A 10,482-nucleotide genomic window follows, 5' to 3' on the forward strand; every position below is an offset into this window, starting at 1 on the left:
CATATGTTGAACAAATAAATGAAAAGTCCTATAGCGAAAATCATGAAAACAAGTTTTTTAATTTTACAATTATCATGTTTTCTCTCTCTCTCTCTCTCTCTCTCTCTCTCTCTCTCTCTCTCCTGCAATATTATTTTTTAATCAATAATTAATTTTTATCTAATTTTATTTACACTACAGCTTTTAATGAATTAATTAAAATGTACTATTTTGATTTGTATCTAGTTCTCGTAATTCGATATTTGCTATTGATTAGCGACAATACTTGCCCGAGGTAATCCCTGGACGAGATAGACTCCCATGACATGGCTGTGCGTCTTTCTTGATGCGACTTTTTCTCTCCGTCCCGCGGTGCAGCTGTTTCTTCTCTCTTTCTCTTCCTCTTGACGCTCTAATCCCATCTCTCGCCGCCAGCATTATCACGTCCGCGCACCCACGTGAGATAAAGCATATCACTTTCTTGATTTTACAAATTGCACAACGCGTGATCACGCACGATGCAACGTGCGCCGGCTTGAGACTTTAATCGTCCGCATTCAATCGATTCGAAAGACTGGTACTCGATGTATGTAACGATTACTATCGAGTCTTATCTATCGCCCAACGAGCTCGAGGATTGTACGAACAACAATTGTGATTTCGCGCGATTCAAAACATACAAGGACTGCGCATCTGCTTACATCGATCATCTTACAAATTTATTTGGCGTTTCTCATGTTTGATGGCGCCAAAACAATCAAACATCCGCCGAAAAGATCCCTCGAGTTCGACCGAGAGAAATTCTACTTCAATAATTTGTGCGATGGATCGTAAAAGGGTATATTTTGCTCAATGCGAAGTAATAACAGTCGAAGGTCGATGGAAGATTTTTTTTTTTAAGTTCTAGGACTTTCAGTTAGATTTAGAGATTCGCAATATATGATTGTTCCTTAAGAATTTCCTTATCGAGGGATATACGTTCGAAGGAAGTGGAGCTGAGCCGATAGTCGTTGAGGTAGATCGAGGATCGTCTGAGTTGATTTCCTCACTCAGGGGATTTTTTTTTTTCTTTTTGGACAGACTCGATGCGCTTACTTACTAACGTATAGGGATGCACACCTCGGTCGAGAAAAATAATTTGCACGCCCGCGTGTCTTTTGTACTTATATGCCTAATTGAGCACCGTGGACTCGCGCGAGTACTTGCGCGCATTGACGAGAAATAGAGAGTCCCGTTGAGAGTTCCTCTCTATCTTTTACCGTTAACGTAATTGGCAAATTGTTTCGTGGCAGTTTCTCCGATCAGCTGATCGATAAGGATTGTTTCAGGTATTCGACTCGTTACCACATGTAACACATACGACCGCTCGAGTCTCACGGTACAAGTATCTAAGTATCTCCTTCTTTCCTCGTCTCCTTCTTTCCTTTATCACCCTGTTCGCCCTCGCAGGAGTGCGTAAAACTGCTCTTTGTAGGAGCGAGTAACTTTTCCACGCTTCTCACGTTTTCGCTCGTTCGCGTTTCTCGGTTGCGTAACGACTCTTTTAATTCTCTGGGAATTTCTCTCTTCCGCGAATATTATTATTATTATTTTTTTTTTCAGCGTGTACGATTTTCGTGCGGTCGAATTATCGATATTTGATTATCGAGAATCGCGTAACGTGATATACTATGTAATTTGTCAACGTCGTTATTTAGATCTCTATGAAAAGATTTAACACACGTATAATATTTATATATATTTTATCTACGATGTATTTAAATAAACTTTTAACATGTATGTATATTACATGTATCTTCTAATATAGAATCCGTGCGGTGTTCCGCGTTTGTGTGCGTGTATGTGTGTACCCGTATGTACATGCGTGTATACGCACTTGTTTTTTTATTTACTTTTTTTTTATTTATTTTTTCTCTTATCGAACGTATTTAATGTTTGACTGTACTAGGTACAGTATATAATCGGTCGCCCCAAATTACTCCGGCGTGTCGGACGGTGCTGAACGTGCGTTTTAAGTCTTAAAATACGATTAAATCTTTTTCGCTGCTTTTCAAGAGTAACGACAGGGATGGAGAGATTTCTTACGATATTGCGACATATCACTCACACATTTATTAATGCCTACGTGAATCGATGTGAAGTAATGACGATTAATCGACGATGAAGACGTGCCACGGAAAACGATCGTCTTTTTTTTTTCTTCTTTTTAAATTTCTTTTTCTTCTCGTACTTTTTTTATTTTTTAAAATTTTTTTTTATAAAACTTTCCTCAGTTTTGACGCGTGTTCAGCACCGAGAAGGTTAAGGGACGCGTTGTCCCCGAAACTAGGATCGCGTCGGCCCGCGGTGTCCCAGTTACCGTCGGTGACCCCCGGCGCGCTTTTTCTCCCCCTCCGAAACCTCCCTTCTACCGTGGAACGTTCTAACTTCGCGAGAGCTCGCGCAAGTGAGATACGCGAATTCCCGTTCGCGAGATTCCGGGCGGATCCATCGAGCGTTCTCCTAATTCCATAAACCGTTGCTCGCCGTTTCTTTCCTTTCGTTTCGGCGGTTATCTCGAGATGTTTACACGCCACGTGTGTGCGTGGAAAGATTTCTTTGTTCTCGTTACGTATCTTTCTACATTATCGTTTACAACGGAGTATTAGCGCAGTATAGGAACAACAACAGCAGCGGGATGCGCGTGTTGTTTTAGCCCTTAAAATTCTGTCGTGCGTCTCTCTCTCTCTCTCTCTCTCTCTCTCTCTCTCTCCTTCCTTTCCCGCGTCGTTCCCCGTCAAGGGACAGAGCGCGATATCCGTCGAGGTTCGGCCGGAGTCTCCCGAGTATGAGAATCTCGCTTTAGCGAGAAAGCACGATTTAGATGTGGAAAAACCGGAACCGGAGCCCCGTCCGAGGTGGTCGCGACGATACGTCCGACAGACGACAGTCAGCGTTCGTATTCGGCGCCCATCGCGCGCCGAGCGCTCGCGTACGTTCGTAGGCCAAGCAGCGGCGCGTCGTAATAACGATGGCAACGCGGCCGTTCCCGCACGCTGACGATGAGACAGTAGCCGTGGTGGGCGCCCCGAGGCGTCTCCTCATGCCGTCGTTGATTGATCCCCCGTCCGTCTCGGTTTCAGGCCGTCGCGTTCCGGCCTTGTTCCCCTTCCGTCGTTTGTGCCACCGTCTCCACCGTCTCCTTCGTTCGCCGTTCCCGGCGCCTTCTCCGCCGCCGCTCCGTCTTTCGCCACCGCTCTGCCCGCGCGCGCGGAAAAACCGTCCCGCGACCGCTCGTTATCGGCAACGAGGACAGCCGAGGCCGCGGAAGGTTACGGGCGCGCGATGCGGATCGAGAGAGGAGCCTGCTGCGCGCTCACACACCCTCCTTCCTCCCACCCCCTGTCTCTCCTTCTTTCTCTTTCTCTCTCCTTCTTTCTCCTTCTCTCTCTCTCTCTCTCTCTCTCTTTCTCTCTTTCTCCTTCCGTCTCTCTCGCTGGCGCGCGTATGGGGTTGGTCCTCTCGCGGAGGTACGCCGCGCGGCACCCACGAAAATCCACCGCCGGTGGCCGGAGCAGAACTGTCGCGCCCGAGCCGCAGCAGCCCGCAACACACGACCCAACCGATCCTACCCCACACGAACCCCCGCCCGCCGCGGGCTTTCTCTCTCCTCGGCTGTGCTCCACCTCTGTTCCGCCACCGTTCGCCACCCTTCATTCTACCCCCCCGCCTCTCTCCTTCCTCTCCTTCGCGCTTGCTCTCCCTCCTTCCCCCTTTTTCTCTCTGTCCCGCTCCTCTCGCGGCGCCAGTGCTGCTGCGCGTCCCGCAATCTTCGCCTCCATTCTTCCTCTCCCGCTCTTTCCAAACCGATCCTTTCTCATTTTCTCATCCCCTCCCTCCTCCCCCCCGCGTCATCCACCGCAAGCCCCTCTGGTCCTCCCTATCGCTGGCAAACCGTCCTCCGATGAAAGTTTCTCTCCATTTGCCCCCTTCTCCTTGTGCGTTCGTTCTCTCACCCTGCGCTTCATCCATCAGCTTTGCCCGACTCTTGATCCCTATCCGTCTTTTCATCGTTTCCCAGTGCGCCTTCAACTTTACATCGGGCGTGGATAGCCAAGTTTCATCTCGTTACCGAAACTTACAGCGTTCACAGCAAACTCTTTAAATGTCGTACGATATGTCGACACTGTTGGCTAAACAAAATTGAAGTTTATGGCCAACGGATGCGATGATTCTAAGTCGCGATCGTCTGCAATTATTTTTTATTATAATAATAAATATGAATATTGATATTTTATGATTATTATATTTTGAAAGTATAAAATGCTATACTTTTAGTTCATCGAATTTTAATTATAAATTTTTGCGGTATTGAGTTGGAATATGTTAACCAACCTTAAAAAGGTTTTGCCAACTAATCCTATGGATTAAAATTCTGCTCAAGGAACGTTCTTGAAATTGGTTGTGGAAACTAATCTTAAGAAACTTAATTTCTTGCAAGCCTTTAATTAAAAACTACTTATGTAATATGGTTTTGTGTTTAATTTTTGGTTATCTATCTTAGTTCAAGAAAATACGTATTTTAAAATATCGACATTTCAGAAGAATAAAGCAATAAAAGAATAAAGCAAAAACGATAAAGTGCATCGAGAATCGCGTAATATCAGTTATTCATAATCTTCGATTAATATTAAGTTTTATTAACTTTACGCCCTTGCATTATAATGATAAAAAAGATATTTAACTTCAGCTTACTATTTTACATATTTTTCTTATATTCTGCATATATTAATTTTCTAATAAAAGAATAATATTCGACCTTTTTCCTCTCAAGTATCATCCATAGTTAATATAAACGAAAGTTTTACAAGATTTATGTTTCAAGTTGAATCTATAATTTATATTTTATTCTTCTGATGTCTGTAATGAAAAAATTCTGTCCTTGATGCCTTATTCATCCCTTTACAAGTGTTCTATAAATGTATACTGATAGAAGGGAATGATATTCAAGTCTCAAGTTCTTTCTCTAGAAGGGAAGCACGACCTTGTGGCGGTAGAAATAAAAATCTTTCGTAAGATCAGCATGTCAAGCTAAGAAAATCTGTAATTTGTTATTGGACGATCTGATCTTGCTGTTCGTCCTTATGCAAACTTTGCCCCACGAGATGAGATGTCTTTTTTTACGAAATACTGACGTGTACGTGTTGAAGTGCACGTACGAAAGAGATCTTTTCTCTTTCCCTCAGGAAACGATATCTTGGATATCCCCGGTAGGATTAAACGTGCGTTTTCTTTAAAACGTGCGGTGTATTTCGAGGGGGAAGGAATATGGTGACACGCACCCGGCACTCTGCCGATCAGCTGTCGCCTTTTTCTCAACCGACAGGACGGGAACATTTCCCTCGGTTTTACGGCTCAAAGGTTGTAAAGCCTAATGGAACGTGGGCACGTTCGGTGATACCACTATATCGATGTTGGCATTTAAGTACAAGCGACAGTAAAAGCTCTTTCCGGAAAATGATGCAGCCTCCTTACGCAAAGTACGAGACTAAGACGGATCGTCGCGGTTTGCTACAATTCGGATAGCTTTTCCGAGAAAGCAATTTTCTTGTTACTTATAAATTATGAAATTGTTCTGTATATATAATGATTTCCAATAACTTATCTACGCCAGAAAGAAAGATATTGTGATGAAAGAGAGAGAGAGAGAGAGAGAGAGAGAGAGAGAGAGAGAGAGAGAGAGAAATATAATAATTTTATATGTTAATATTTTACAGATTGTATCCTCACGTTATATAAAAGTCCATTTACGAAATCATATTAATTTGACAAAACGAACTTGTAATATATAAAAAGAAATTGATTTGTAAGCTAAAAATTTGATATCACACAAACAGATAAGAAATATAATTAAAAATATTACACCGTTTAATATCACATAAATCTAATGTAATAAACGAAAATTTGTACGTATGGCGAATGGATATTTTAAATATTTTTATGCAGATTTTAATGAAAAATATTTGTTAAATAATTGCATAAATAAATAAATTAGTTGTATGATAATTTAAACATTAAATAAAACTGTATAAATCTTTAGATATATAAGATATTTTAAAGAAAAAATCATTTTTTATTTAAAAAATTTTCAAATTAATTTTACTAAGTACCAACTAAACATAAGCAATACAAAATTATATTAAATTGAGACGTAAAACTAACAGAATCAATACATTTCTATTTTAAAAGCAGATGAAGGCGCCTAAACACGTAAAACCCGCGCGACGCGTGTGCGTGTTGTGATAGATTAAGTTTGTTGGATAGAGAAGAGGCAGGAAAGAGAGAGTAGAAAGACAAAGCAATGAGAGGAGAGAAAGCGAGAGCGGAGAGAGGAGAGAGAAGAGATTATCTATATGTCAAGGACGACGTATGGAATCCGGAATTCAATCAAATGAAACAAACAAATCAAAATTTTGTATCTGTGACATCCTAATCTTCTCTTTACATAAATGAAGCAATTGGTTAAAAGAACTGGTTAAAATAAATCAGGAATTTTTAGAAATTGTTTTGTTGATATTTACCAAATCTTTGAATATTAAATTCTTAGCTTGCAAATATGTTATTGTAAAATATAAATTTGCAAAATTACATCTCAATGGAAACGACATATCAAAATCGTTTCGCTTCTCTTTATTATTTTTTCGAGTCTTTTTTTTGTTTAATTTCAATGGCGAAGGATCAGTTGTATTCTCTCACTTATTATTCTATTTTATTCCTATGAATGCTCATGGCTTATTATTTGTCACTCCTATTAAGAACATTATCCTGTATACATAAAGACAACAATTTAATGAGTGTCGAGCCAACTTTGCAATTACCCTGGAGAGAGATAGATACATAAATAGATAGATAGAAAGAGAGCAAGAGACAGAGAGAGAGAGAGAGAGAGATAGAGAGAGAGAGAGAGAGAGAGAGAGCGCTTGCGTGATTATGAGCGGATTATTCCTGATGGCAACCGAGAGAGAGATCTGCAACGTCGCGTCGATCCGTCGCATCGTAACGTCCTTCGACGTTGGAACCATCCGTGGCATCCAGGCAACGCTCCGGCCGATACACGTCGAAGAGAATTCAAGACGGCTGACGAAGTCACATCGGATTACACCGAAACTACGCGCGACGCGCGACGCCGCGCCGCAGCGCGAAAGGACAACGGAACGTTGGCTGCCGAGGCAGCCTGTTAACTCTCTCGAAGCACATACTTTTCATTACGCTCGATTTTCTCAAGCGAACCTCTCTCCGAGTTCTCTCGGAGCGTTGGTTCAGAATTTCTGAGAAATTTTGAAATTCTGAGTTATAAATTAGGAAAGCACAAGCCGATTATTTTAAGTTTTCTTCATAAGAGAATAAAGTAATCAAGCAAGAAAAATTATTAAATATTTAATAAGAACGTTTAGAACAACAAAATTTCTCCAAATTTTAGTATTCCTGAATTTTCCTGTACGCCCGTTTTGTTTTTTCTAAAAAAAAAAAAAAAAAAAAAAAACAAACCAACTTTTTAAGAACTTCTTAAGAATTTTTACTTTTTCTAATCTTCCATTTACTAACGAGAATCTACTGATTTTTTTTTTCATTTGTGCTCTTAAGATCTTAAAGATGCTAGAAAATTGATTCGAAAAACAAAAATCCAAGAGTAAAGAGGTGGGATGCTTAAAGGGTTAAGACATAGTTCCGGTGATGCTCCCGTAAAAGTGGGCGAGGCATTGCCCTCCCGTGAACTTTGGCAGATGTAGGTATCCTAGCTAGCCGAATCCTGAAAGGAGGCGAGAGTGACCCGTTTTGCGTCTCGCTCCTCGGGGTTCGTACTCTTTGCACCTCGTGATTCTCCTACTCTCTCCTCCTTTCGACCCTGGCGAGACGAGTACATCCGAAGCCGTGCCGAGCTTCCACGACGTGGAAGCAAAAGGGAGGACTACCCCGTGCTTGCGCGCGCGCGCGAGCGCGCGTAAGCACTTGTCATCGTGTTTATGTACGTGTATATGTGTTATTCGTGTTCACATATGCATATGTACGCGTGCGTGCACGGAGTGTACAGTATGCGAGAATGCAGGAGCTTCGGGTATGTACCGCCGGATGCTGCGACAGCAAATGAGAAATGAAGTCCGAGCCACCGCTTCTCACCAGGTTGCTTGCGACCGAGGACGGAAAGGGAGCGTCTTTACAGCCCCCCCCCCCCGCGACGTATGTACATGACATCGTCCACGAGTGGGGATGAAACCCCGCACTCTCATCTCGGGGATTTTCTAACGTTGTTCGATAATAATCGCTTTTAACGATAATTGGCCTTGTCTGTTCCGACAAGAGGTACCGGAGTCGCGGAACTGTGCGAATGGGATTTTAATAAAAGTCCTTGTCGCGAATGTAGGCGCTGTGATGGCTATATATATTGGCAGCGTTAGTTTTCTTTCCGAAGCGATTCTCATTAACGATGCCCGATAATGCGCTTCGATGCATCTTGGTGTAATAATTTTTCAGAGCGGGACTTTAGAGAAGAATTATTGCCAACTTCTCTCTGAATTTTTAATCTTAAAACCGATTAGCAATCAACTGAGTTATAAACTGTAAACCGATCGATACCTTTTAATTTCTATCGAAACAGAATCTTCTCTAACAAAGTTGCATGTAATGAAACCTTGTATCTCCTTTTCTCATTTTTCAAGAATCTTTCAATATATTTAAGGATTATCTTTCAATATATTAAATTTATATATACTTGATAAATGCGCGGATATTCCTCAAATATTATTTATTCAGGACCACTGTCCGTTCTCTTATAATCGGCGCATAGCATATTAAACTAGATAGCGATTCCGAACGTGAATGTTTGAACAAGTCTCACGATTCAATATTCACCATTGCTTTACTGCGAAAGCGAGATAATCTTATTTAACATCGATTCTAGAATCGGCAATTATCTAACATAAAAATATTATACATATACGTAATGCATTGTCATTAAAAATTACTCTTTTTTGTACTTATTTCATCCTGTTGGATTATCCTTGATTTCAATTATTTCTTATAAATTAACATAAAGCGCAAGTATTCCATTAATTTGATCTATAATACGAATCAAAGAATTTTTATTGTTTATTAAATAATGATTTATAAATAATATCTGACAATTATTTATTTATTAAAGATTATTATTATTTTTTTGAAATTAACGTACGTTTGTAGTAATAATCAATATTTAAAAATATAATTTGCCGATTTGTAATCGTATCATTTCGATTGCTTAGAGAACTGTGCGAAGCACATAATGTGAATTTAAATTTGACACAGAATTACAAAGAATCAATAAATCATGGATCTTTGGATTAGTCGATAATTGTTCTCATGAACTATTCCTGTTTTCTTCGGCATTGCGTTGCAGATCGCATACTGGTGTTTTTCGTGATGACATGACTCATGATTTTTGACATTCGATCGTTACTTCGCGGAAAACGTCATTCCGTTTAACATCGCCATTTTCGCATGGGCACTCACTCTGCGCTTTTGCACGCGGATTATTGTGGCGATCGGTATTCAACAGAACTGATATTCGGTAGGTTAAAACTTCACCCCGTTTTCTATCTCCGTGCGTCTGGATCGTTGCCAGGGCAATTTTAGCTTTTATTCGACGCTCAATAGTCTATTTTAATTCCGTGAAAGCACGGAGCGTAAAATGTGACAGACACCGTTAGATTTACATAAAGTTTACGTATCTGCGTAACTAGTCGGCGAGTCGGCAGCTATCTATATAGGCGCCCTATATATGCAGTTTCGCTATAGTTTCCTCGCTTTCTCTCTCTCTCTCTCTCTCTCTCTCTCTCTCTCTCTCTCTCTTTAGCTAGACCGCAAATCGGATCGACTATCGGACACGTATTGGAATATCTGTCAAAAACCACGGTTCGCTGTAATGAACATTTTTTTCTTTTTGTTAGTGTCCAATTATAAACTGATACGTTTCAGTTAAACATTTTCAAATTCTACGCTGAAACATCCCAGAAATTATTCTCCCAATATTCGCAGAAACTTATCGAATGAAATACGCACGTATAATTGACACAGTTAAATTAGAAAGCGATCGGTGATTGAATCTTGCGAACTAATTATGAGAAAAATATTTTGTTTTACGATTTGTCGCGAGATATCAAAAATTAAATGGGAGCCTGTTCTCAAAACATTATTTTTTACGATGTCTAAGTTAATTGATCCCATCATCAATAACAGTTTTAATGTGATAGATCAATGTGTAAAATTTTTTTAAATCAAGCTTTTGCTATCACTGTTTTCCAATTTCTAAAAGTGTGCAATGTCGGTATTCGAGTCGGTTTACTGTATGTTTTTTTATAATAATATTTAAAAAACTCATGGACGTTTGCAAATTTGTTTTTATTTCATTATCAAAGTTTGTTAGAGTATGCTTAAAATAATTCAACAGAATTATATTTACACAGAAAGAATAATTTTGCGCTATATATA

The 10,482-nt window shown here is 40.2% G+C and overlaps 1 protein-coding gene across 2 annotated transcripts in view; it reads right to left on the reverse strand.

The window, feature by feature from the left end:
- LOC108755973 (43 kDa receptor-associated protein of the synapse homolog) overlaps nt 1-2,701 on the reverse strand; it is a 16,543-nt gene extending 13,842 nt beyond the window's left edge. For both annotated transcript variants that reach the window (XM_018499476.1, XM_018499475.1), the window contains exon 1: nt 270-2,701. In XM_018499476.1, coding sequence (XP_018354978.1) covers nt 270-307 — 38 coding nt within the window. In that variant the 5' untranslated portion in view covers nt 308-2,701. The remainder of the gene's footprint in view (nt 1-269) is intronic.
- Nucleotides 2,702-10,482: the final 7,781 nt, after the last annotated feature.

This window comes from Trachymyrmex septentrionalis, unplaced genomic scaffold (genome assembly GCF_001594115.1).
Source record: "Trachymyrmex septentrionalis isolate Tsep2-gDNA-1 unplaced genomic scaffold, Tsep1.0 scaffold9, whole genome shotgun sequence".
In the NCBI taxonomy this organism is placed as follows: Eukaryota; Metazoa; Arthropoda; class Insecta; order Hymenoptera; family Formicidae; genus Trachymyrmex; species Trachymyrmex septentrionalis.